At 41.6% G+C, this 27,891-nt stretch overlaps 1 protein-coding gene across 13 annotated transcripts in view; it reads right to left on the reverse strand.

Moving 5' to 3' along the window:
- The window catches only part of UBR5 (ubiquitin protein ligase E3 component n-recognin 5), a 98,866-nt gene that overhangs the window by 25,055 nt on the left and 45,920 nt on the right, over positions 1-27,891 (reverse strand). For 8 of the 13 annotated variants that reach the window (XM_089658283.1, XM_089658274.1, XM_089658284.1 and 5 more), the window contains 19 exons: positions 24,214-24,311; positions 23,958-24,106; positions 23,113-23,204; positions 22,876-23,022; positions 21,953-22,071; positions 19,022-19,160; positions 18,811-18,940; positions 14,065-14,225; positions 13,706-13,945; positions 10,590-10,713; positions 10,369-10,480; positions 10,160-10,291; positions 9,826-10,083; positions 8,246-8,505; positions 7,954-8,165; positions 7,255-7,482; positions 5,449-5,522; positions 777-949; positions 352-465 (listed from right to left, as the gene is read on the reverse strand). In XM_089658283.1, coding sequence (XP_089514409.1) covers positions 352-465; positions 777-949; positions 5,449-5,522; positions 7,255-7,482; positions 7,954-8,165; positions 8,246-8,505; positions 9,826-10,083; positions 10,160-10,291; positions 10,369-10,480; positions 10,590-10,713; positions 13,706-13,945; positions 14,065-14,225; positions 18,811-18,940; positions 19,022-19,160; positions 21,953-22,071; positions 22,876-23,022; positions 23,113-23,204; positions 23,958-24,106; positions 24,214-24,311 — 2,962 coding nt within the window. The remainder of the gene's footprint in view (positions 1-351; positions 466-776; positions 950-5,448; positions 5,523-7,254; positions 7,483-7,953; positions 8,166-8,245; positions 8,506-9,825; positions 10,084-10,159; positions 10,292-10,368; positions 10,481-10,589; positions 10,714-13,705; positions 13,946-14,064; positions 14,226-18,810; positions 18,941-19,021; positions 19,161-21,952; positions 22,072-22,875; positions 23,023-23,112; positions 23,205-23,957; positions 24,107-24,213; positions 24,312-27,891) is intronic. The other 5 variants (XM_089658282.1, XM_089658280.1, XM_089658279.1 and 2 more) reach the window with 3 other exon arrangements.

Consider the following 27,891-nt stretch of genomic DNA (forward strand, 5'->3'; position numbering starts at 1 on the left):
TCCCTCCTTGTAGCATCTTACTGTGATTCAGTCATGTCATGTTCCCCAGTCTTATCACTCCACTTCCAGTCGTGGTGGTGGGCTGGCCCTTTGATGCAGAGAACTGCGAAGGAGGCATTTCCTTGACAATCTATTTCACAAGAAGTGGTCTGAACGACAATGGGCATCATTCAAACAGAAGGGGAAGTGGCCTCTGGGACCACTCAACAACGAGCAGTGCAGAGCTGACAGAGTAAGCACAGCTTTACAACTTTTTATAACGGGCGTGCAGAGTGATTTTTAAAAAATTATTGAATGGAGTTTTCTTGTAAAATGTACCAAACATGATTAAGAGGGCTTTTGCACTCTTACCTCCAAACAGTTTCTGTCCACAGTCACTTCAAGCAGGCATTTTCCACTATTAGCTGAAGATGAATACAGGCCCTGACTCGGTCGGCCAAACAAATCTTCCTTTCGTGCATTGGGCTAAATAAGTGATGGTAAATTGTAATGTAATAATCAGTTACCACTTTTACCAAACAATGGGTAGTAGCATGAGCACACTTCCTAATTAAAATGGCCCACTTACATCCCCCTCCATAGTTAAATAACTCCCAGACCTGCAGCATTGTGCAGATACCAAATCAGATAGATAATGACAAGCCTGACCCTCTTTGTGCATGAGGTATGGGTTTGTCATTGTCTATCGTCTGGTCTGTTATTTGATGAGGAAGGCAGGCAGATAAATGTAGAGGATTCTAAGTGGACAGCACAAGAGCTGCTTATATTAACGATACCTGTAAGAGATGTGGCTGGTCAGCAAGTGGGATGGCTTCTGCAAGAGGAACCTCAAAAGGATTTGGTGGAATACAGCCCAAGAAGGTCATAGAATCTGAGCGACGGAAGAATGGGTGATTCTGGCCAGTCTCTGCAGGTAGCGTATCTTCATCCTTGTCATTTAATGTAGAACCTGAAAAAATATTACATGTGTTTTATGGATGTTCCTGCAGAATATACGGTTGTGTTCAAAATAATATCAGTCCAACATCACTAACCAGATCAATCACTGTTTTTGGTATAAAATATTTTTCTACATAGCAAATCATTTACTAGTAGGTGTAGTAGAATAATAGAAAACCAAAACAGACCCACCAGTCATGACATGCATGCTGCTGATTCTGTGTAATTGAATTATTAATTGAAATGCGCGTGTTCAAAATAATAGCAGTGTGGAGTTCAATTCCTGAGGTCAGGTGTCAAACTGGTGGCCCCCAATTTAAGAACAAAGGCAGCAAATGTTGTACATGTTGGGTATAGTGCATTTTTCTCTGAAAATCTGAGTAATATGGGTTGTTCCAGACATTGTTCAGAAAACAGTGTACTCTGATTAAAAAGTTGATTGGAGAGGAGGAAAACATATAAAGAAGTGCAGAAACGGATAGGCTGACTCAGCTAAAATGATCTCAAACACTCAAATGGCAACCAGAAAGACATGGACGAAAACAGAAAACTACTATTCGAATGGATTGAACAGCCAAAATGGCAAAAGACTCAAACTTTCTTCGATCACCCTGGAGCTGATGATTGGCTAAGGTTACCTGTGAGTACTGTAACAGTTACAATGCCTTAAAGTTATCATACCCCTTGAAAGTTTCTCCATGTTGTCATGTTACAACCAAAAACAATTTTATTTTATTGGGATTTTATGTAATAGACCAACACAAAGTGGCACTTAATTGTGAAGTGGAAGGAAAATGATAAATGGTTTTCAAATTTTTACAAATATGTGAAACGTGTGGCAGCATTTGTATTCAGCCCCCCGGAGTCAATACTTTGTAGAACCACCTTTCACTGCAATTCCAGCTAGAAGTCTTTTTGGGGATGTCTCTACCAGCTTTGCACATCTAGAAAGAGTGAAATTTTTGCCCATTCCTCTTTGCAAAATAGCTCAAATTCTGTCAGATTGGATGGAGAGCATCTGAACAGCAATTTTCAAGTCTTGCCACAGATTCTCAATTGGATTTAGGTGTGGACTTTGACAGGGCCATTCTAACACATAAATATGCTTTGATCTAAACCATTTCCATTGCAACTCTGACTGTATGTTTAGGGTCATTATCCTGCTGGAAGGTGAATCTCCGCCCCAGTCTCAAGTCTGGATGGCCATGTCTTGGTAGGTTTGCAGTTGTGCCATACTCTTTCCATTTTTGGATGATGAACAGCGTTCTGTGAGATGTTCAAAGCTTGGGATATTTTTCTATAACCTAACCCTGCTTTAAACTTCTCTACAACTTTATCCCTGACCTGTTACAGAGTGGCCAGCCCAATCCCTGTTCCTTAGCCTCCATGATGCAGTTTGTTCACTAATGTTCTCTAACAAACCTCTGAGGGCTTCACAGAAAAACTGTATTTATACTGAGATTAAATTACACACAGGTGGACTCTACTAATTAGGAGAATTCTGAAGGCAATTGGTTCCACTAGATTTTAGATAGTGGTATCAGAGTAAAGGGGGCTGAATACAAATGCACGCCACACTTTTCAGAGATTTGTAAAAAAAAACCTGAAAACAATATGACGGAATGGCCAGCCCAATCCCTGGACCTTAATCCAAGATAACATTTGTGGGGTGACACCAAAAATGCTGTCTCTGAGGTAGAACCAAGAAATGCAGAGGAACTGTGGAATGAAGTGCAATCGTCCTGGGTTGGAATACCTGTTCAGAGAGCCAGAAGTTGGTCGACCGCATGCAACACAGATGTGAAGCAATTCTCAGAAACCGTGCTTATATAACTAAATATTAGTTCAGTGAATCACAGGAAAGCTAAATCTTCAAGCAATTTTCAGTTTATATAGTAAATGTTTGAGTTTGTAAAGAAAAATGCAGACGCTGCTATTTTTGTGAACAGTCTAATAATCATTCTTCACTCTAATAACAAATTTTAAACATTTTTCTTTATGTTTTGATGTGGAATAGACTGTGCAGTGTTCTCAATGCATTTGGGTTTATGGAAATAAAAGCCATTATAAGGATTTTGAACTTTACTCACTTTTTTAAACATGCTATTATTTTTAACCCAACTGTATTAAGCAATTCCATAACTATGCTTTATAGCAGGGTCTACAAACTGCGGCCCTTTACTTGCTTTTATCTGGCCTTTTGGGCACGATTACTCCCAGGGATACAAAACACTATTCTTCTCATTGATATCAACATGCCTCACCCTTCCTTCCACTGACAATGACTGGGCATAATTCTGTCCAATGACACCAAAAATGCAGCACCATGCCTTCCCCCTACTGACCACAGGCACTATGTAATCTTTTTTACTCCCACTGACAGCCAAGCCTGACTTGCTGTTTAGGAATAATGTCTACAAGACAGTAAACTGGCCTTTTGTTTGGAAAGATTGGAGACACCTGCTCTAAAAGTACATCACAGGACACAGGCGGTCTTATTCTCCATTACGATAGGGATATGCTGCCACTTTCAGGCAGGTATAATCCTTCCCCACCAGGCAAGGCTTCAGTTTTTTTGTAGCAAGCCACAAAAGGCAGAGGAGTGGGGATCCATGTTCAGTGATGTTCTCCAAGAATAGGTATTTTACAGGCAAGCCAAAAATGCCCATATTCCTAATCATACATCTCAGTACCCAGAGCATCTTCATATACATTATGACAGGGATATCTCAAAGCACTGAATTTGAGCAGAAGGTAATAAGCCCCAAATACTGAAACCAGAACAGGCTAGAGCTGCACACAGCAGCTTGCAAAAATAATCGACCAAAAGGTAGCTTCGTCAGCATCTCGAACATCCACGTGGTAAAATTTCATAAGCGTATGATCCGAAGGACTAGTTAGCTGCTTTCTAAACTTGAGCTACCAAAATCTGGTTACAAAATAGCCCAGGAGGAACAAACACTCCTTGTAGAATGACCAGTTGCTGAAAAACATTGGAATGTCACCTTTTAAACCATATATTTAAGAAAAACTGATGGCTCCATCAAGCGATAGATTTGGAAGCTGCATAATCCTTCCTTGGGCCTTCAGAAAGCACAAAGAGGGAACCAGACTTAAGAATTGCAGCAGCTGACTTCAGGTAATGCCTGATAGCATGAACTATATCCAAAGTGTGAAGAGCCTGGTCTCCCAGCATCTGAGGCTTAGGCCAGAAATAGTGCACCTGTGAGCTGTGGACAGGCTGAACTACAGGGCCATTAACTGAAAGTGGGGGTCTTCCAAGGCAAACCTCAGAAACCTTTGGTGAGGTGGAAAGGTCGGATCGCACAAGTAAGCATCGTTGATATTCACTGATGCTAGGAAATCTACTGGAGAGAGGCCACAACAGACGCACAATATCTGGAACTTTTGCTGATCCAAGATGGGACAGAGAAGGGAAAAAAAAAAAAAGGGGGGGGGGGGGAGGGGGAGAGAATAACTCCCTATAGCCCCAAAGGGTCCAACCTTCACACATCACTGTGGGCAATGCTCCAGGAGGCCTTCAGGGACTTCCACTGCCCTGGGCCTGTACAGTACCATACTGGTTGAGCAAGGCAGTATATACTTGCAGTGTCCCATTTTGCTGGGTGAAGTGCCAACCAGCAACATTACAGGTCCAGAGCTGGGTCCGGGTACCATTACTCCTCTAAGCATAGAAAAGCCTTAGGAAATGGATCTGGAAAAGGCTAGTCCCCTAAAACCAGATGGAAACATTGAGAAGCTAGCTAATTTTCATGCAGAGACTGCACACTCGAATATCACCTTAGTCATTGGCAAAAAAAACCAAAAAAAACTGAAGCCTTGCCTGGCGGAGGGGTTATGCCTGGGAAGTGGGGAGCGGACGTCTTGTTAACTGGCCTGCGTCCAATCACCAGAAGATGTCAGTACAATGTTTTCCTAATAGGAGGAAAACCGTATGTCCTGGGATGTACGATAAAGAAAAGTAAATCATCCAGTTTAGTATCAGGGCTCTATTATTATCTGTGATAAGAGTTCAGAAAACAAAACTATGACATATTTGGTTTTGAATACCGCAGGGAAGAGTTACAGCCTCAGCCAGAGAAAATTTTCTGTTATGACAAGAAACAGAAATCGTAATGAAGACAAGAATTTTTTTGTAGAGTGAAGATATAGAACTTCTGAATAATTTTAAAACGGTCTGTGCCCTCCTGACAGCTGATCTCCCCATTTCTTGAATCGAGGTCACACCACAAGGGCAGGAAGTGAGGGAAAATGTCCCCAATGAGGCCACAGACAGAAACCTATGAAAATTATAATTCTTACCGACTCTATCCAAAATTTAAAAAAGGTTGCAAGTAGGCATTAATTTAAGTATTCTGAAGATCCTCTTAAAAACACATCACAGCTCCTACAAATAAACCTGAAATCATGACTATTAACTGACTAAATACATGATTTTGCTAAAAATTAAGTAGTTCAGAAACAAAGTAATATTTCAAAAGTACTAACTTTGATTGGTGTCATCATCATTCTCATGCTCAGAGTCTTCGTTATCAAGGCCAAGTTCTAGGAGCTCTCGAGTTCTAAGCAAATAAAAATTGCATTAAAGCGGAAAACTAGCCAAGCAGACACGCAAATGAAATACATATACAAGAGCTGATTTTCCTGTCAAAGGAAGTTGTATTTCTTTCATACAGTCATGGGATTTACACAGCTCTGCTGCATAGCTCCTCATTGTCTGGCAAGGCAGACCTGAATTTTCTGCGCTACAGTAACTGGTCTTGTCCCTCCCTCAGCCTGTAATACAGTAGAATGATTGGCTTATCTCTCATGTCCTAAGTAAGCACGTGAACACTACAACAGAACTGCTCTGAATCTGAGGTCAGGCTTTAACCACTTGGTAACCACGCTATAGCCGAATGACAGCTACAGCGCGGTTACCCAGTTCTGGGAGGACATCATATAACATCTTCCCAGAACTTGCCTCCCGCACGCCCCCAGTGATCTCCATGTTCTACGGACACAGCTGGCCACGTGATGTGGTAATACGCCAATCACAGAGGCCTTTTACCACGTGATCAGCAGTGTCCAATGACAGCAGATCACAGGGTAAATACAGTTGCCGGTTATCGGCTGCACTTTCCTCACGCTGTCACAGCGTACTGCCAAGAACCGGCAATTGTCAGAGAACAGATCAGCAATGATGATCAGTGCCACCCAGCAGTGCAGCCTCATCAATGCACATCAGTGAAGGAGAACAAGTACCTGTTTGCAAAATTTTTGGCTGTTTTTTTGTTTATAGCACAAAAAATAAAAACACCCAGTGGAGATTAAATACCACCAAAAGAGAGCTCTATTTGTGTGAAAAAAAATTATAAAAAGTTCATATGGGTACAATGTTGCATGACCGTGCAATTGTTACTCAAAGAGCAACAGCGCTGAAAGCTGAAAATTGGCCTGGGCATGAAGGGGGTATAAGTGCCCGGTAGGCAAGTGGTTAAAGCCGTATTAATCTTTTTTTCTTTTTTTAAATTCAATGGTCCCCATGTGGTTTGTGCTAGTATGTACCGTATATTAACTCATTATGACACACTTAGCAGTTAAAAGTCCTCCAGCACTGAGCTGTCACTGCTCCCACTGGTCACAGCAGCTTTCATCTTTTCCTAGTTTTCTCTCCAGGTTTGAGCTCTCTGGCCACTTGAATGACCAGGCTGCGGTGAAGTCACTCCCGAGCATGCACACGGGAGTCACATCATCACGGAAAAGAGTTGTGCCATAAGTACAAACTCAACAAAACTGATGAGCTCTCAGTCCTGTTACCATAATCAAGTAGCAAGTAATACAGAATTTCATGTCCTGAACCTTTAGGGAACCAGAAGCAGCTATGCAGAAAAGCCAAATTTATAATCGCCATGACATGGAAACCTGGAAGTGCCAGCTTAAATATTGCTTCTGGGTCAGCAAGAAGGGTATGAGAGCAAATGCATGTACATTCAAATCCCTCTAACCTTTACCAGAGGTGTTTGGAAGTGATCAGGAGGCTGCCCAGCCACTGGATTACTTCCATCTGACAGCCAGCAGTTGGCTTATCAGATACACACACATTCCCACCGGAAGTTTGAGTAAAATTGTGTGAAATTGTTAATTTTCCACCTAAAAGCTACAAATTAATTTTCTACAAGAGAAAAACTACAAAAGACTGAAAAATGTCTACAGTTCTCTGCCTTCTACAATCCTTCAAGTAGAGGAGTTATCGAGATCTTGAGCAAATACTACACACACACACACGGCTTAAGCCAAATGGTGAAAGTTTACCTTTTCCTCTCCAGCTGAGGTGTGTCTAGTGTGGTCTGTTGGTTCATTGCTTTGATCCAGTAAATAAGAGCCTGGAAAACATAGGCCACGTGTTTCAGGGAACACACATCCAAAACTGGAAGCACATCGGAGTGTTCATCATTGTGAGAACGCATTAGTGAGAGCGCATAGTTCAGAAAGTCTCCACGTGCAGACATCCCTTGGCGCGCACTTAGTAGCGTGGCTCTTCTAGAAGGAAAGGCAACTTTTCATTAAAAATGAAAAACATGACCAACATGAACAGAGAGTAAGATGGTTACTTTAAGCACTATAAGAACATAGATTGATTTTAAATGTTAGTACAGCTGGATAAAGTATTAGGAGTCATAATAGAGAAGAAGCTCTTGTTAACGTTACTCTAAAATGGCCACTAAGATGGCTCAGTGCCTGGTTTTAATTTAAAAACAGCAGCAATCCATGGGTACCCTGTTAGCACTGCAGGAATTCTGAGGGTAAGGAGAGAGACAACTGGATGGATGTTAAGTCTGATACATTTTTTATGAAGTACATAAGAAATTATGGAAAATTGTAATAAAACTTTAAAAAAAAAAAAATTACTCATGCAGGAAATATTTGCCAGCTGTGTTCTCTTCTCTTTAGCCAAGCCATAGCACTTCAATAAACTCTAAACAAAAGACAATAGTACAGAATATAGAATACCTTCTGCCTTCTAGTGTCCTCAGGCTTGCTTCTTCTCGAGCAGTCATGCGTTCTCTTCGGGTGGGATTCTGAGAAGCATGAAGAGGGTGGTTCGGATGACCTGGATCTCCAGCTGAAGACAGTGCAGACCCATAACGAAGCTGAGCTTCAGTGGAATCCATTATACTAACCATCCAGTTCCATGTTGGAATAAGCTTTTCTTCCACATAGTTCTGAAAAAACAGAATCATACAATTCAGTAAAATGCAAATCCCACTAACAATGAGAAGCCCAGTTCTAAACAATGCCACACCTGCAAGTTAACTGCATCTTGGTAAGTCAGCTTTACAGCAGCAGGAATCTGAGAGTAGACCAGATGGTTGTACTTTGGGATGAGCCCCATTAAGTCCGATATTTGCCGAATAACTATGCTATAAGCCCTTGCCAGACTGCTTGCCGATGTTAAGTAGCTACTGGAGTTGCTGGCTTCAAGAGCTGCTGCTGCACTAGAGCTCATGTTTCCACTTCGACGTAAACTAGATGGTTCAATGTAAATTAGAGCTCCTGAACTCGCTAGAACAAAAAAGAAAGAAAAAAAAAAATATGGTTGAAATCACTTCAGAAACATATGTTTACAATACAGTAAGTTTCCTACCACAGTTATGTAAAGAAGGTAAAAAGTTTTGAGAAATTATGACCATATTCTATACTGGAAAGCATTTGAAAATACAGGCGTACCTCGGTTTACGAATTTAATGCACTCTGCGGGACTTTTTGTATTGCGAAAAATTTGTAAACCGAAACGTCGTTTCCCATAGGAATGCATTGAAAACTGATTCATCCATTCGAGGTCAGAAAAGAGTTAATTAAAAGAAAAAAAAAAAAAAAAAAAAGTCTTTTATCTGTTCAAAACTCTTAATAAAGTGCACGTTAAAAAGACAAATACTGTACAGGGACCAGATTCAAAATTAATTTCGTAAATGCATTGAGAACCAATTAATCCGTTCCGGACGTCAGAAGTAAAAGAAAAGTCTTCTGTTCAAAATGCTTTATAAAGTGCACTTTAAAGGCATACTACTGTACAGGGACATGACTAAAAAAATTTGTAAAGGCAATGAAAACAAATTAATCCGTTCGTATTGCGGAAAAAATTTGTAAACCGAAGCATTATTTTCAATGGATTTTCATTCGTAAAACGAAAATTACATTAACGGAGTGGTTTGTATACCGAGGTATGCCTGTATCAATATATATTAGGGTCGAGTCCAAGACCCAGTGGTGGGAAAGGTGCAACAAGCATCCTGAAATGTTATCAGGAAGAGGATGAACCAGCTTTTTATACATGTCTGGCAGAAAAGCATTTTCTGTCATAAGCAGAAAATACCTGTATTTTGGGCAGAATGAGCTCTCCCACCAACTAGCCTCCTGTTACTGGCTTTGCATGAAGCTCTGAAGCTACTACAGCTGGAAATGCATTCCTTCATGCACTACAATGGTGCTCCAGCCTTCAAAACCCACTGTCTTGGGGGAGGGGGGGCTCTAGGCATTAATGCACAAGTATGAAGTCTTCTATATGCCAAAAGGTTGGCAATTCTCTCTTCAGCCAGTGTTGAGATCCAGCCATGCTTTTGCCAAACTGGTGACCTCACTTTTCTCCAGTGAAATGAAGGTCTGGTTATCAACATGCCCCCCCCCCCCCCAGGCTAGCGGTTTGATCCACTGTTCTATGAGGAAACCCAGAGTCAGAATTGAAAGCTCTGATCAATGAACCAGAGCACTGGGTGCATTGCAAATTTGACCCCTTCTGCTCTAGGGTCCTACTATGAAGAGGATTACAAAGCTAATATAAAGAATGTAAGCAGAAAAGAAAAAAAAAGGTGGTCTGCGACTTGCCTGCAGGGGTGGAAGTGCTAGATGGAGCGGTGTTAGGAGTTCTTTGATTCTGTGTGCTCCTCACAGCCCATTGCATAGAACGGGGCGCTTGTGCAGCACCATTGGCATGGTTGCTGTTTGTAGACCTCTCTAAAGGCTCATCGATCATAAACGTCTCCTGGTCAAGGTCATCACTCTGACTACTGCTGCTGTCAGAGTCACTTGAGTCATTGGACTGAGAGTCATCCTCAGAGAAGAAAGCTGGGACACTGCTAGCACCTGCAAGGCAAAGATTTTACATTTAGCTTTATACTGATCAGACACACGTTAGGAGTCAAGTGAGACTAATACAAACCTGCTTCTGAGCCAGCAGTTGCTGCTGTGACAACACTTCTTCGGCCACTAGCATTGTCCTGATTACTGTGATTGCTTTCACTGTCACTTTCTGTCTCAGCAGCTGCCAGAAGATCCAATTCCATATCACTCCCTGAAACACAAATAATATTAGTAAGGTGACTCGGAACAAAGCTGATGAATTTTATGGTCTGTGCAACTGCACTTTACCATCCTCATCATGCTCATCATGTTGTCCTTCAGCTTCCGCATTCTCTTCTCCATGCTCCTCTTGCTCATCGTGATGGTCTTCCTCACCAGCAACTCCTTCTACCACTTCCACCTGAAATATAGGCCACAAAACACCGGAAAATATATGACAGCCAGAATAATGGACAGGGAAAAAAAAAAAAAAAAAAAATTTCTGAACTGTTGTCAGACGCTGAAGCTACCTCTTCCACGTCGGCAGACACAATATCATCTTGCTCCTCATCCCTGCTTCTTACGGGCTGTGATTGGCTTATTCTTCTCTGCTGAGGATTTCTAATGATGTAAGATGACTGTGACTGACTGGAACTAAAAAAAGAAAAAAAATTATGGGGAAAAGAAAAAATAAAAAAAAAATAAAAAAAAAGGTACTGAGATAGCTATACTAATTGGAGGCAAAAAGTCTAAAAGATATTAACAGATGCTATTTACTTTTCTAGCACAGACTCAGATCTTCGGTCTCTTCAAAAGCTAGGGCCACTGAAGAAGCTGCTGCATCGGACACACGTTTGTGTGTCATGGATGCCAGTCACCCGCTGCATCTTGTGGCTCATTCCAACGGTCCTACATCAACACAGGATGAAGTAGTTATATAGATGCCATAGATTGAACCACACAGCATTGCAGGGGGCACAGGCATCTGACACACCCAGAAGTGTTGAATGCAGAAGCTTCTTTAGGTCAGTGTGGCTCTACGAAAGTGAAGAACTGAGTCAGCACCCATCGGAGAAATATTAAGCATGCTCTATTTTTCTAGTTCGTGACTGTTGCAAAAAAAAAAAAAAAAAGTATAAATAATGTAGGACCCAGCTTTTTTTTTTTTTGCCTACTGAACACTTTCACCCCTTCCAGCCCAGGCCAATTTTCAGCTTTCAGCACGGTCACACTTTAAATGACAATTGAAACACTGTACACATGACATTTCATCATTTCTTCCGCACAGAGCTCTCTTTTGGTGGTATTTATTCATTTTTTTTTTTTACTTTCTAGTTAAAATGAAAAGATTGAAAATTGAAAAGAAAAGAAAAAAAAAAAAAAACCACAGTGCCCAGATGATCAGTGCAAATGTCCCCAGTCTCTGGATAGCCAGTTATCGGCTTTCCTTTCATCACGCTGACAGCACTGACGAGAGGAAATGCCGATAAATCTGCATTTGTTTACATGTGATCGCCTGTGTTTGGACATAGCTGATCACATGGTAAAGGTATTTGACCCCCCCCCCCCCCCCCGTCAGGTACACTATAATGCCAAATGTATTGGGACACCTGCCATGCACATGCCATGGCATCCCAGTCTTAGCCCATAGGGTTCAATATGGAGTTGGCTTACCCTTTGCAGCTTTAACAGCTTCAACTCTTCTGGGAAGGCTGTCCTAAAGGTTTAGGAGTGTGTCTATGGCCACATGAAGTTTGGAGGTCTTTAGCTATTGACTCTGCAGACAGTTGGTGACTTCTGTGCACTTCTACATGCGCAGACCCAGATTAGTCATTTTGCATAGCCTACCTCTTCATGGCTGAGTTGCTGTTAATACCACTAACAGCTGACCATGGAATGTTTAGTAGCAAGGAAATTTCACGGATGGACTTATTGCACAGATGGCAACCTATCACAGTACAACGCTTGAATTCACTGAGCTCCTGAGAGTGACCCATTCTTTCATAAATGTTTGTAGAAGCAGTCTGCATGCCTAGGTGCTTGATTTTATACACCTGTGGCCACGGAGGTGATTGGATCACCTGACTATTGATTTGGAGAGGTGAAGATAGAGGTAGATACCTTTTTTGAGACTCAATAAGCAAATTCAGGTATAACAAAACTTTGTTTAGAGTTTTTATAATAAGCATAAAAGAAACATCTGAAATACAGAGGAGAGATGGGGACGTTCTAAGGTGTTGACACCTACTGGACACTAGACAAAAAGCAAGTATGTGGCATACGTGAAGAGCATTTTGTGTAACCTCCCCACTCAAACCTATTAAAGAAGGTTGTATAAAGCAAAAGGTCTGCAAAGCTTACCAGTAAATCGTGAAAAAGGTTTGAAATAACCAAATCTACAATCTTGCCAAAAATATATATATATGAGCAGATGAATAGGAAAATTAGAAGTTTTGTACTTGCTGTAAAAACCCCTTCTTTGAGTCCATTGAGGGACACAGGAATATAGATACAGCCAGTCTATACTGCTACCTAGAGGACTGTACACTGGAAGACAATTGTAAGCAAGCCTCAACTATAACCTCTCCTCTACTCCTCATGCCTCAGTTTTATGGTACAGCAATGCTAAAAACATGAATAGAACACAGAGGCTTGTGACGTGTTCAATAGATTCATGAAATGGATTTTACAGCAAGTACCAAAATCCAATTTTTTTCCTCCATTGAAATTCATATAATCGTCCCATCCAAAGGCAGTCCAGCTGAGGGGTGGGCAACAATAAAAAACACTAACAGTCCTCACTAGGAGGACTTGGGCTACCTGCAGCCTAGGGGCCACCAGAAGGACTAATGCTTGAATCTGAACAGTTGAGGTGGAATTCCATAACAATGATGAACTGTCAGCACAACAAGGAGAGCATGGTGGATCAACCTGATGCTCCAGACTAAGATGAAAAGGCCACCTCTAGAGGGGAAAGACTCTACACAGAGGGGAACACTGAACTTGAGCCAACAGAAAGTTAATTAATCATACCACACGCAAAACAATACATTCCTGGTTCACGAGTTTCATTCCATGAAGGCAACGTAAGAGAAGAAAAAGGGTGCAAGGATGGGCAGGAAGAAAGGTTATATTTTAACCCACCAGACTGGTAAAATGGGACCATCAAAAGACACTGAAGATGGAACTAAAACATCTCCTCTGACATAAGACACAGAGCCCTGCCCCTGCTTTATCCTCAATGGAAGTGATTGACAGCAATGGGAGCCAATGACTACTGCTGCAGTGTTTCAGCCAATGAGAAGAGAGACCCGGGAGAGCTGCTGCTCCCGTGTACAGTGCTGGATCAATATCGGCTGTGGAGGGAGCAGCAAACAGAAGGGTTTTTTTTACCTTTATGCATAGAATGCATGAAGGTAAAAACCGTCAGCTTTTACAACCACAAAAAAAAAAAAATGGTGAAGGTTTACCGCAATAATCCAATCACATATAGAGCAAACACCCATTCATTTCATCTGCACACAGCTGAATAACTTAAATAAATCTTCCCTTTTTTCAATGAAGATTCTGAACCCTTTAGTACATCAGCCTCATTATAAAAAGGGAATAGGGTACTAGCATCGGATTTGTGCAGCAAGGATCTTACCTGCTAGACTGGTCAGAGGATGGCCTTGGAGGGAGAGGTTCAACAGAAAAGAGTTCTTCACTTCCCTGCATTGCGTCAATACTTGTGCTGGCCAACGTGAAGGGTGCAGTAGGTCGCGCAATTCCCATTCTCACTGGAACAATGAGTGACTCTGCAACATTACACAGCTCCTCTACAGCATATGGAAGCAGTGCTTGGAATACCCTTTTACATTTGCCTATTGGCTGTGGAATAAAGTTACTAAAAGAACGAAAGAAAAAAAAAATAAATTAATTTGTGCCCTGACTAGTATTAATGCATTGTATGTAGAACGTTTACAACTCAGATGACAAAAAGATTAAAAATGAGGGTATACTTACTTTTTCTTCTTGGAAGAAGCCATTTCAACACTGAGTATGACAAACACACGAGCCACAGACCGCAGAAACCGCATAGTGACAGCCACTGCCTCCTCTCGACGTCCAGGAGTGTACTTGTTCTGAAGTTCTTTTACTAGTGTTCCCAACAATGTGTCCAGCAGCTAGGAAACAAATTATTTTCACTCATTTTAATAATACTATAAACTTTTACAGGCCCAACAACTATTTCCTTTTATTTTTCTTCATTTCATTTTAGTAGTTTAGGGTTTTTCCATAAAAATAGAGAACAAGCACATGCGAGTGAAATTCCCTTAGTTGTCTTGAGAACAGTGCCCGTTGGAAGATCACCCCTCTATTTTTCTGGTGGCAACTCAACTTTTGCCACCAGAAAAAAACTTTTGGATTTACGCTCACTTTCTTTCCTGATATTGATGGGCAGGACAATTAGAAAGAAAATCTCTAATGGAGACATCTATTGCAATAAAAACCTGACAGTGGTGTTATTCCTCACCACAAAAAAAAAAAAAAAAAAAAAAAAAAAAAAAAAAAGGAAGACAGACTCAACTGTAAATTCCTTATATTTGAGTACAGTACTTGCATTCATAGACCATAGGTTATATGCAGCTACCTTCAGATGATTAGACAGACAGGAAAAAACAAAAAAAACTAAAAAAAAAAAAAAACATGCTACGGCAGCCAACAGGGCACACCATATGTCCCAGCCCACTACATGAAACTCCTGCTTTTTAGCAAGTAATAAAGTGTGATCAAGACAGAGGGGAAGGGCCTGAGTCCTGTACTGTACTCCAAGATAAGGAGTTTAAAAGGCAAATCAGAACAATGTCCTTATTGAAAAGAGACCTTGGGTAGAAAGAAGGGTTTTGGCCTAAAAACCACTTTGTCCTTGTGCAAAACAAGAAATTTCAGAAACATGCCTAATAGAAGTAATGGCTACCAGAAAAGGGAACCTTTAAAGTGAGGACTTACAATGGAATATCTAATTGGTTTAAAGGGAGGTCTCCAAAGTACATAAAGCACCTGGTTGAGATCCCAAGGTGAAACAGGAGGTCTAATTGGGGAATTTATATGAGCAACGTCCTGAAGAAAAGTCTTGATAAAGTATAGCAAGGCAGACATACTAAGGGCCAGACGCTGGTCAAGAGCAGACTGAAGAAAGGCCAAAATACAAGTGATAGAGTATGTCCTAGGATTCAACTTCCTGCCCTTGCACAGGCAACACAAGCCTTCCATATGCAATGGAAATTCTTGTGGGAGTGATTTTCTTGCTTCGAGAAGGTAGGAACAATAGTCAGAAATACCCCATCCTTTGAGATTTGGGTTTCAACAGCATTGTAGTTAAAGTCAGCGACCAAAAAAAGTCTGAGTATGTCTGTGTACCAAGTTCTTCTGGGCCAATTAGATTGATGAGAATCACCAGAATTTTTTCCTTTATCTTGCTCAACACTCAAGGAGCATCCTCATTGGAGGGAAGGCATAACCCACCTTGAAGGGAGTTCAAAGAATCACCACAGCATCTGCTACGAAGGCCAGAGAATCACTGGCCTTCGCTACAAACGTGTTCAACTTGTTGTTGAACTGGAGATCAAGATATCCACAATTGGTTTCCCCCATCTTTGACACCATATTTGCCACCTGCCAACTGTGCACTTTATGAAGGTGGAGGGCCAAGAGAGCTGGAATGAGCTTGCTCCCAGGAGAGTATCAAACTGGTTTCTTTTAGGACTGTTTGACTTCTGGATCTCCCATGATGGCTAATGTAGGTCCCTGCTGTGGCACTGTCTGACTGTATCTTGACTGGGTGATCTTGCACAAGAGATCCAAGGTTGTAGAGAAAGGAAGATGGCTTTCAGTTCCAGAATGCTCATGGGAAGTTTCAACTCCTGTGGAGTCCAGATTCCCTGGATAGTCAGAGAATTGTAAACAGCACCCAAGCCAGTAAAGGCTGGCATCCATTGTTATCACCTTCCAGCATGTGTGAAGGAAAATCTCCCCAACCGCAGGGCAGGACTGGATATCCACCATGTCAGGGAGACCTTTCTTGGGCTGGCTGGAAGCCTTTAGCAACCCAAGGATTTTGTTTATTCCAAATTTTGTGTGTGTTGGATTGAATTGGTCTAGAGTGAAACTGTGCAAAGGGAACAGCTTCAAAAAGGAGGCTACTGTCAAGCCCAGAACAATAAACCAGAAGCAAACTGAGGGGTGCCAGATGGTCCTAGTTGTGGGACCCTAGGGAAGTAACCTTCTCATAGGGAAGGAAAAAAAAAAAATCTATGCTTGGGTGGTGACCAAGATTAGATCTAGGTACTCCAGACGGAAGCCAAGATTGAGGCTGACAAGGCCTTCACTAGAAGGTGAAACAGATAGTCTGTGACATGAACACCCTAGGTTCACAGAAGAGCCAGAAGCATTGGCAAGCATGTCTGTGAATAGTGCAGAAGGGAGCCTAAATGGTAATGCTACAAATTCAGAGAGCTTATCTCCCACAACAAAATAGAGAAAGCATTGATGTAAGGGGAAAATGGGGAAGTGTACTGATGCCATAAATTCCCCTTGTCTGAAAGAAGCCATGACAAATCCAGTTGATTCCATTTGAAATTTGGGCACACAAAGAAATGGATGCCCCATTTTGTTGTTGGTAGCTTGCAGATTAGAAGAAAAGGTGAGAAGGGGGCAGAGATAGAAACCGTTTTGTACAGATTGACAGATTGGACCCAGATATCCGGGATATCTTGAATCTTCCTCTCCTTCCCAAGAGTAAGGGTGCCTCTTCATTGTAAGGAAAGCTTCTGGGCAAACTTGGGAGTTCAGGGCTTTCCACAAAAAGAGGTGCCAAGCTTTGGTTTGGAAGTAGACACCAAGGGAGGCTGAAAATAATGTTCGATTAAATATTAGTAGCTGAGGGAGTTGGAGAACTAGGCTTCTTCTTTTGGGGTAAAAGCATCTTTCCCTCAATGGCTTTCTTGATTTATCAAGGGATTCCTGAAATAGGTGTTCATCAAAATGCATGTGTAGAAGATGCTTTTTTTCCCTATATTTTAAAGCCGGTTCAGCACCGCAAGCTTTCAGCCAAAAATCCAGCACATGTGCAACGATAAGAGACATTCTAGAGGCTTGGCAAATCATTCTGTAGAGCCGCCTCTCTCAACCTTTTCAACACAAAGGAACCCTTGAAACAAATTAGTGTGATGGTCAGTGGGAAGAATGCTCCTTACACTTTTAGCCATTGGGAAGAATTACACCCTTATAGATAGCTAAAAAGATTAATGGTGGCAGTGGGAACCTAGAGGCAGAAATGTGCTAATTGCTCAAGGAACCCTTAGAAACTTCTGAAGGAACCCTGGTTGAGAAACCCAGATGTAGAGCATCAACATAAAAACAATGCTGAGGGCATTAGCAGCAATAGTTGTAAGACATAAGGGTCCTCAAATACAGGTTCATGTTCACCAATTTATCCTGTCCAGTTAGCAAGTCTAGGCAAATGGACATAGCATCAATTGCTGACTGTAGAGCAGGCCCTGCAAATGCAAAGGTCTTTAAAGAGGGCTTCCAGATACCCATCAACAGAATCCTTGAGGGGAAAGATGCTCAAAAAAGGAACTGTACAGTGTCTATTGAGAACAGAAATCGCAGGATCACTACTGGACCAGTCCATTTCTTCTTAAATTCCTTTTCTATAGATTGAATTTCAGCAAAAGGCTTAGGAGTGAATATCCTTTCAGGATTGGACAGTCCTCAAAGCGCACAATTTGTATGTGAGCTTCTGCTACAAAATCAGGGTCCTCAATACTTTGTTTCATAACATCCTCAAGCAAAAGGGGGCTCCCCATCTGAATCCTAAACAGGATTAGGGGAATAGTACACGTATCGACAATTTCTATTTCCTTCTGGGGAGGAAATATATTGTGGGGCTTTAAAACATACCTCCAAGGGGCAAATGTCACTTAAATAGTACTAGTAACATACAATTTATTCTATACTACAAGTTCGTTTTGTTTTTGGGTTTTTTGCAACATAGAAAACCAAAGCCGTGTACATCCAGTCATGGTCAGGAATTTGAAATGTTGGGTTTACATATTCTTCTTATAGGTTTTTAAACATTCTCTTGGGGAGGGCCTAAGGTACTATTTAAAAAAAAAAAAAAAAAAAAAAAATAGAGTTTCATGTAGCGGGCAGGGGTTATATGGTGTGCTCTGTGGGCAGTGCTAGCTAGTTTTGTACCAGTGGCCTGATAGTAGCTTCATATAACTCATGGTCCATTAATGTAAGTCTTGTGTCCTGTACTGCACAAATAAGATAAAAAGGGTTTGACTTTAGTTATAGTTTAGGATGTGTGTCCAGTGAAAACATTTATTGCAGTTGGGTATTGTGGGGTAACGTAGGGTATTGTTGGGCCCCAGAAGGGAATGGATAGGGGGAACAGCATGAGCTGTCCAAAAGGGTCAGAGGCTGAAGAAAACTACAGGGTTGTTACGGACAAAAGGCATAGCGAATTATAAAGCAAGGGCAGCACAAGTGCTTACTGTAAACAATTTGCATGAGCAGTCTAAAAAGCGTTACTTGCGGACAGGGTCTCCAACATTACAATTAACTCGTTAAAAGTCAGATAAAGAATATGAAGTAAAGGGGATAGCAGTGATACAGGTTTAAATGTTTACATACGAAGGGGAACAATGTAATGTACAATAGCACAAGTAGCAGGAAGGTGTATTAAACATTAATGCTTACCAAGATGTCAGCAGTACACTTGACAATAAGGCAGTGCGTAAAGCAGTCAAGGCGAATGGTACCGCTCTGCTGATTCAAGTAAACTTGTTCCTCTGGGAGAAGGTGACCAATACGACTGCTGGCACTCAGACTATAAAAATCAAAAACTGAATATTAGAAAAGCCATCTAAAGATTAAACTCTGAAATTATATAGCGGCCAGAATAACTTACGGGTCTTTGTTTTCCTGAGAGCCAAACATTATCATGGATTTAAGTGCGTTCCAGTCCTGTAAGACACGTTCAAGGGCAAGCTGTGCAAACCTTGGGGGTTCCAAATCATGATCTGGCATATCAGAATCTGGAACAAAAGCTGTATCATTTTCACATATGAAAGAAAAAAAAAATAGAAATTTACATACCAAAAAAACAAAAACAAAACAAAAAAAACTATGTAGAAAATATCTGGAAGGGCCTCTTAGACCGCTCTTAGCTGTAGTACTCTAAAAACCAAATGGTTCACTAAGTTCAGAAAACCGCAATCATAAAGGCAGAGATATGTTCAGGAACAAAAACACATGCAAACCTATAAAACTTACAAGAACCTTTACAGCTGAATTACAGGTTTCTGTCCCTTTAGCTAGTTCATTTGGGCCAAGTTGGTCCAAGTACACACTAATCGATGTGCCTCTGCTTGGTGATAGTTCAGAGTACAAGGCCATTCACTAACAGCTGCTTCCTGCAATGCTGGAAAAGTTGGACACGCAAGAGCTGATCTATCACTCCTCTAATGGGAGAACACCAGCAGAGGAGATCCACAAAAGCCTTGTCAGACATACCAGCGTGGTCATGACAGACATTCAGCATTGTCCGTGCGAGAGTCCCTAAAACTTTTCTGAGAAGTTTCTATAGTACAATGACTCACAGAAGATCCTTCCCGACAGGTGAGAACAGTCTGTTCTAGTGAACCAGATAAAAGCCATGGTGTGGAGACACATCAGTCAGGGAAGTATTTTTAGGGTGATGGGAAGGCACCACCTCATCCCTAGTCAAAGACAACAGGACCTCTTGATCTTGTGCCTTTTGATTCCAAATACCAAAAGGAAGAAAACAAAAAAGAGCACTGGAAGGGCGATATTATACAAGACTATGCCACCTAACAGATAGTGCTCCATTCCTTGGCCTTAACCCTTACTACAGTAAACCAGCAATGGTGGGAGATTTAACCACTGCGTATCTGAGAAAATGTTTTAATTTTCACACTCACAAATTAAAAATCCTTTTTTTTGCTAGAAAGTTATTTAGAACCTCCAACACATTTTCTGAAAGCAGAAGCCCTATTGTGTAGAATGGTAGCATTTGCAATTTATGTTCCACAATATTTGCACAGCTGTTTTTCAAACACATTTTAAGCAAAAAATACAATAAAATGAATTTTAGAGCACAGAAAAAAAATACCCAATTTTTTTTGTAAAGTATAAAAGGTGGTACCAGACACGATTTGCGTGCCCCACTCAAATACCTAAAATGTTTTAATAGGCAACACTTTAAAAGCCTTCAATAGTTATCAGCTTGCTTAGCAATCAATCATATTATGACCCTAGAATTCGCTGTAATTATAAGCATTTGCGTGTATGCATGGGTGGGACGAGGTGCTCTTAAATTTTTTTCTTGATTATTCGATTGATTTAAGTTTACTATACACTTCATTCTCCCCCCCCATTTACCTTAAGCCCTGGTTTGCACCAGTGTGACTTGTCATACAATTTTACAGTTTCAAATCGCATTACAAGTTGCACCCTGTTGTCTGCAATGGGACCGTTCAAATCGGTGTGACTCAAGACTTGAAATACAGGTTCCTGCACTATTTTTTGCGATTTCAGGTACAACGTGCATAGACATCTGCGCATGAAGTTCCACAGATGTCTGCCAAGTCGCACCGGATATACGGCTTTGAAACGGAGCAACTTTGCATGATAAAAAAAAAAAAAGCATGATTTCAAAGTCGGATCCAGTTTGAACTGGGCTTATTATTATTACGGGGGGGTAACAAGCTTCCTATGTGATAGCACGGGCAGGTGGCAGGTACAGGGACGTAATAAACATCCAGATTGTATGTTCTCCAATCATCTCCTGCTCTCAAAGTTAGCAACCTTGAAGGAACAGGGAGGGTTTAGGTTTGACCCTTCTCAGCACTGTAAGGGCACATTCACACTATGTGCAGTTACCTGTGTTTTACTTCATGGAAAAAAATGCAAGTAACTGCAATGACACAGATAACAATAGTTGTCCAGAATATGGTGTTTCTCTGTTTCAGAGCTGTGCAGTATTACAGCAGATTTGCATGACATCCCACCACCACCTGCCACACAAAACAGTTCAAAACAGCTGATGCTGAATACCTCCTAAAAGTGGTAGCAAACTCTGCACTATGTTTTTTTCCTATAGGTAAGCTTATAAATAAAGCTTACATGTAGGTTACAAATCTCCTAAATGTGTACCATTTAGGAAATGTTTGCTTGTTTGGCAGCCGAAGACGCCACCGGCACACATGTGCTTTGAAGGAACGGCATACCCAAGCTGTTCCTTCAGAGCTTTGTACAGTGGCCTCATCCATTCAAGTGGCCGCATTCCACAAACCCAGAAGAAAGACCGGGTGAAGATGGAAGCCTATGCAGCAGTGACAGCACGCCACTGGAGGGCTTCATTTTAAAGTTTTTTCATAATGTGCTATTAAGAGATGCATACCAACACATTATGCCTTTACCTTTCAGGGAGAATTTTTTTTTTTTTTTTAAAGTTTACTACAGTTTTAAAAAAATGCCTGTGCCCCTTAAAAGGGCAATGAAGAAAGTTCAACTGCAATATGAGAGCAGTGAGCTGAGTGTAATCTGAGTGTAATCTGTAATCTCCTGGGATTGCTTAGTGTCAGCATAACCTGTCATAAATGACTCAAAAATAGAAAAATGAAAGTGCAGAAAAAAAAAAAAAATCACACTAGGTGCTTTGAACTGAGACAAGTACACACTATAATGGGAATATGCTTTTTTTCATTTTTCCCTTTCAGGGGTTTACAACCACTTTAAGGAATAAAATCTATTTTGAGATAACCACTATTGTTTCCAAATGTACAAAACAAGCTCAGTGCTAAACTCCAGAACGCACCTTCAGGATTGGCTGCTTTGCGGTTTCTATCTTCCCGTATGCGAGGCGGTCTGTACTGGCAGTGTTCAACTGTCTGTCTTGCAACGGTTTGCACAAGAAAAAGAAGAAGGTGCTCCCCTCTAAAAAAAAAAAAAAAAAAAAAAAAATTAGCTTGGTAAAGCAAAGGTTATGGAGGCGTTAAGTGATATTAAACCCTCCTGTTTTTATATTTACATAGGCTTAGCATTTAAAATAACGGATACATCCCCTCTTACTTTCCTCAGTGATGCCTTTCTTCAAATATTCCCCTTTATAGATTTTGATTTCACCTCTCTCCCTGCAGAGGGCATCTCCCTATCCTCTCCAGTTGTGATGGAGACACCCATGCATGCCATCTCCTAGCCGATGCTGTGTGGATTCACAGACATACAGAGCCTAGCAAGCCACACCCCTTGCTTCCACTCTGCGTTTCAGCAATTTGATAGAAGCAGGACCCTATCACTCCACTACCATCTGTACACTTCTCTATAAATCGAGAAGACTAAGGAAGCAATGCAGATGTACTGGACCCAAAGGCAGTGACAAAGGACTGCAGGTAGGTTTTTGGGGACAGAGGGCATAGAAAGATACTGAAGCATTTTTTTACCCTATTGCAGAAAATGCATTAGGATTTTAAAAAAGCCTAGTTTTTAAATACCACTTTGAGCCAACGCTGTGTCAAGCGACAATCACCAACCCTTGATCATGTGGTCTGTGCCACAGAATGTTTGGGGGACTGATGTTCAGGCAGAGATATGGAGTGACTGGCTGTGTCTAAAAAGTTAACAGATCATGGCCCACAGCAGGTTCAAGCCTGGAAATACCATTTCTCTACTAAGGTAGGGATTACATTGATTTTTAGTGACTAATTTAAGTCCCTGGTACAAAAAAATAAAAAACGATACCTGCTATTTGGCATTGTTACTAGATTAGTGATGGTCAGCAGTCGGTATAACAGATCCAGACGGGCAGACTTTTGACCTGCAATTAGTGTCTTGCATTTACACTTCTCCCAGCAATCACAGTAGGCAGTGGGTGATGTACGCTTCAGCCTAAAATAGTAAAAGAAATAAACCAGGTTTACTTTAAAAAAAGACACATACAAAGACTGTCCATACAGGCAGAAAAGAGGAAGGACTCACTTGCAGTCATGTCCTTTGTGGCAGACCCTGGCACACTCTGTACAACAGCAGAGAGATTCTAACAAACCGCATGTTCTGCATTCAAATATATCCTGAAAACAGAGCAATGTGCAAGATTAGAAGTCATTTTACATCAAAACATTTTACAATAGTATACACAAAGTCATGCACAATGACCTGGGATTTTGTGATATTGGAAAGAGACTTCAAAGCAAACATTTACCAAGAGACCCCAAAAGGCTGCTATTGGCATTCACTATTTGAATACACTAGTTGTCTGGTTAGCACACTGACCAACTGGGTTCAGTAAGGTTTAAGTCAATGACCTGGAACAAGTATGCTGTAAAGTTAGAATAAATTTAGCCAGGAATCTAGCTTTTGCAGAATGGGAGGAATTAAAAAAAACCCCCACAAAGATTAAAGTTAAGCGTTAAAAAATGAATTTGAAGAAAAAGCATTACATGTTCAAATGAAAGCAATGCACAGATCTTAGGAATAACTACACCCTAACTAACCTAAAACTGTTAAAATACAACTAAACTAAGATTCTTACTTGCCTCTGATGCCACTTTGGCAGTTTATATCCTGAAGCACAAAATCTTAAATGCTTGTCAGGTCTGTGCAGTAATTCTCCATAGAACCGAATCAGGCAATACCCCTAGCATCTCTACTGTAGGAGTACAGCCCCATTTAAAGCTCCAGGATTTACCGTTTAGGCAGACACTGAAGAGGAGTGTAAAACACAGGAGGCCACTGCTATCATGGAGAGGTAAAGGAAGCCCATAGGTGTTTTTTTTTTTTTTTTGTAAAGCAGTTCAAATTGTTTATATTCGTATAGCTTTTACCTGATTGATGTGTTCAGCTCCAGTCCATGTGAAGCTGCAGGTGTCATTGCAGCACAGAACATACAGTGGGGAGTCATCTGCATTTGTACCAGGTGGACAGATCATTGCCTTGAACACATCTTCCTCTTTCTCATTGGCATTTGCTTCTGCTAAAAAGAGAAAAAAAAATTACAGCCACATATTTAAAGTAGCACTACCTTCAAAGACATGGAAATAGAGCACAAAAATGGAAGAGAGGCTTCCCCCGTTTACTTGCCTTTAGCTATTTTCTGTGCAGTTTCCAGAATAGTTATAGCTGCAGGGTAAGCTCTTCCACTTACAGCCGACATGAAGGGGGTCATACCTCTGGCATCCCTAGAAGAATTATTTTCGTTGGTCAGAATATTTTTTAGATGATATGGGTGAAATTTTGCTACAAAGAATCCAGGTACAGCCACATTCACACATGCATAGTGTATTCAAACAAGATACAACATGAGGTGTAAACATATTTCGTTGGTTGGCATAAATTTCCAATGCTACCACAATGCTCATACATAAACAAAGCCAAAACATACCTCAGCGTCTTATTGCAATACATTCAATAAAAAAGCACATGCTCTTTTTGCAGTGTGCTGGAAAAAAATAAGACGGGCATATTTTGTCTGTGGCCATGAGTTAAAGGCCCACAAAAAAGCATGCTCAGCGCCAAAACACACTAAACGTTTTATTAACCACTTGGTAACCATGCTATAGCCAAAATGATAGCTACAGCACGGTTACCCAGTTCTGGGAGGGTGTCATAAGATGTCCTCCCAGAACACACCCTCCTGCAGAACCACAAGGGCATGCACCTGGCGATCTTCGTGATCGCTTTGTCCTACGGACACAGGTGATCACGTGATGAGGTAAAAGGCCAATCACAGCGGCCTTTTACCACGTGATCAGCTATGTCCAATGACACAGCAGATCACAGAGTAAATACAGTTCCACTTATCGACAGCTGTCACAGAGCAGATTGCCACTGATGATCAGTGTTCTGCAGTTGCGCCCCACCAGTGCCGCCAAGCAGTGCCATCAGTCAGCGTCACCTCTCAGTGACTATCATTGCTGCATATCAGTGCCGCCTCATCAATGCCCACAAGTGCCACCTCATCAGTGCTGCCTATCCGTGCAGCCTTATCAACGCACATCAGTGAAGGAGAAAAATTACCGTTTGCAAAATTTTATAATAGAAACAAAAACTTTATTTTTTAAAATGTTTTGCTTTTTTTTTATAGTGCAAAATATAAAAAAAAACCAGTGGCAATTAATTACCACCAAAAGAAAGCTCTGTGTGTGTGAAAAAAAATTATACAAATTTCATATGGGTACAATGTTGCATGACCGCGCAATTGTCAAAGTGCAACAGCACTGAAAGCTGGCCTGGGCACAAAGGGGCTATAAGTGCCCAGTAGGCAAGTGGTTCAAACAATGCACAAGTGTGAATGTGCCCTAACATTTCACCTACAGCCAAGTACTGGTAAGTTACATGGTGTATCTAGTCTACAGAAATCAATAGTCTATCTGGGATAACATTCTATTTAACCACCTCCCGCCCGCCATATAGTAATATGACGGGCGCAAGGTGGTTCTCTCGTTCTGGGAGGATGTCATATGATGTCCTCCTAGTCTTACGGCTCAGGGAGCGCGCAGCGCGGCGATCGGCAATGCGCTGTGTCCCTCGGACACAGCGGATCACCGATCACGGAAAGAGCCGAAGATGTCTGCTCAGTCATGTGATCAGCTGTGTCCAATCACAGCTGATCACATGTAAACAGGGAAATGCCGGTTATCGGCAATTCTCTCCTCTCGAGCTGTCACGTTGACAGCTCGTGAGGAGGAGAGCCGGTAATCGGCTTTCCGCGGGACATGTACACAGATCATCAGGGCACTGATGATCAGTGTGGCCTGATGATCAGTGTAGCCCCATCAGTGCCACCTGTCAGTGTCCATCAGTGCCTCGTGCCAGTGCCCATCAGTGCCACATATCAGTGCCTACCAGTGCACATCAATGCCACATAGTGCCCATCTGAGCCTCCCAACAGTGCCAGTCAGTGCCGCCTAACAGTGCCATGTATCAGTGCCGCCTAACAGTGCCATGTATCAGTGCCACCTAACAGTGCCCATCAGTGCCGTTTAACAGTGCCCATCAGTGCCACCTATCAGTGCCCATCAGTGCCGCCTATCAGTGCCCATCAGTGCCACCTATCAGTGCCGCCTATCAGTGCCCATCAGTGCCGCCTATCAGTGCCCATCAGTGCCGCCTATCAGTGCCCATCAGTGCCGCCTATCAGTGCCCATCAGTGCCGCCTATCAGTGCCCATCAGTAGTGCCCATCAGTGCCGCCTATCAGTGCCCATCAGTGCAGCCTCATTAGCGCACATCAGTGAAGGAGAAAAATCACTTATTTACAAAATTTTATAACAAAAACTAAGAAAAAATAATAATTTTTTTTCAACATTTTCAGTGGTTTTTGGTTTAAGAAGAAATAAAAAACCCAGAGGTGATTAAAATACCACCAAAATAAAGCTCTGTCACAAAAAAATGATAAAAATGTCATATGGGTACAGTGTTGCATGAACGTGCAATTGTCATTCAAAGTGTGACAGTTCTGAAAGCTGGAAATTGGCCTGGGCAGGAAGGTTGTATAAGTGCCTTGTACACTGGTGGTTAAAGGAAACCCTGCATTGTCATCAACATGAAGCATTTCAAACAGAGGTGGTCAGTAATCACAGCTATGGTTCACGCCACAGGTTTAAAGCTGAACTCCGGGTACTGTGACAATTTGCTGAAGAACCAGGAAGGGTTACTTGCAGGAAAGCACAACTCCAAAGCCCTGAAAACCGAGGTAATGACTGTCAAATGGACCACCTTGCAAATAAGTAGTGACCAGGGAATCTCTCAGGGGTTTAAAAGTGAGAAGAATGCAAAACAAACAAGAACAAGTCAAGGTCCCACAGGGACAAGGGGGCTTCACGAGCAGATCAATCTTTTTACACTGAGATGCAAGGTCTCTGAAATGAAAAACTACCAAGGCTGAGATTTGTACCTTGATGGTACTTGAAGGCACGCAGGAGAAAATCCAAAATGCACCTCACAACATACTGTGTCGGATGAAATGTACAGGCTTTACACCCAGTGAAGTAAAAGTTCCATGTACAATAGTACACCTTTCTAGAGGCTGACTTTCTAGCCTTGAGGAGGGAGGGGGATAACATACATCCCAACCCCCAGGACTTGTAACTAAACAGCCATACCATTAAAAAGTGTTACTAAAACCAGGACCCTGCATTCACTATATCTGGTCTCCCACAGTACACAGAACAGTCTTGTGACTTCTATTAATGTCCAGCTGAGCACTTGCTAAAGCTTGTAGGATGAATTTTCATTCTGCTCCCTGACCTCTGTCTGGACAGTGCTGATCATTTGCACTCTCCCAAGGAAAAACAAAAAACAAAACAAAAAAACACACCCCTAGCAATACATACCAAACCGAGCATGTGCAGAGTGACTACACATGATATGTCTAAGGCTTCATGCACACGGGGCTTTTTGATAACACTAGTAACGTTAGCTGTGTAAAGTCACATTAAAAACGTGACTCTTTCAGCCTTTTTTTTTAGCGTTTTTGCATTAGCGTTTAGCCGCGATTAGTGGTGGTTTCTCATGTTTTTCTGTGTTTGCATTCAGCGTTTAGTGGGGGTTTTTTGTCAAAAAAGTCCAAAAGCGCTGGTTTGCGACATTTTACGTTACGTTAGAGCGTTTTTCCAGCCAAAAAACATTGATTACAGTCTGTGTGTGCACACACAGGACAACATGCTGGGGGGTTTACTGGCTGTAGAAAAAAAAAACGAAAGCCAAAAACAATCGCTGTAAAAACGTCAAGTACGCATGAGGACTTATCAGGAGATAA

Source organism: Staurois parvus, unplaced genomic scaffold, assembly GCF_062004578.1.
Source record: "Staurois parvus isolate SC_StPar_1 unplaced genomic scaffold, SC_StPar_1.0 ptg001062l, whole genome shotgun sequence".
In the NCBI taxonomy this organism is placed as follows: Eukaryota; Metazoa; Chordata; class Amphibia; order Anura; family Ranidae; genus Staurois; species Staurois parvus.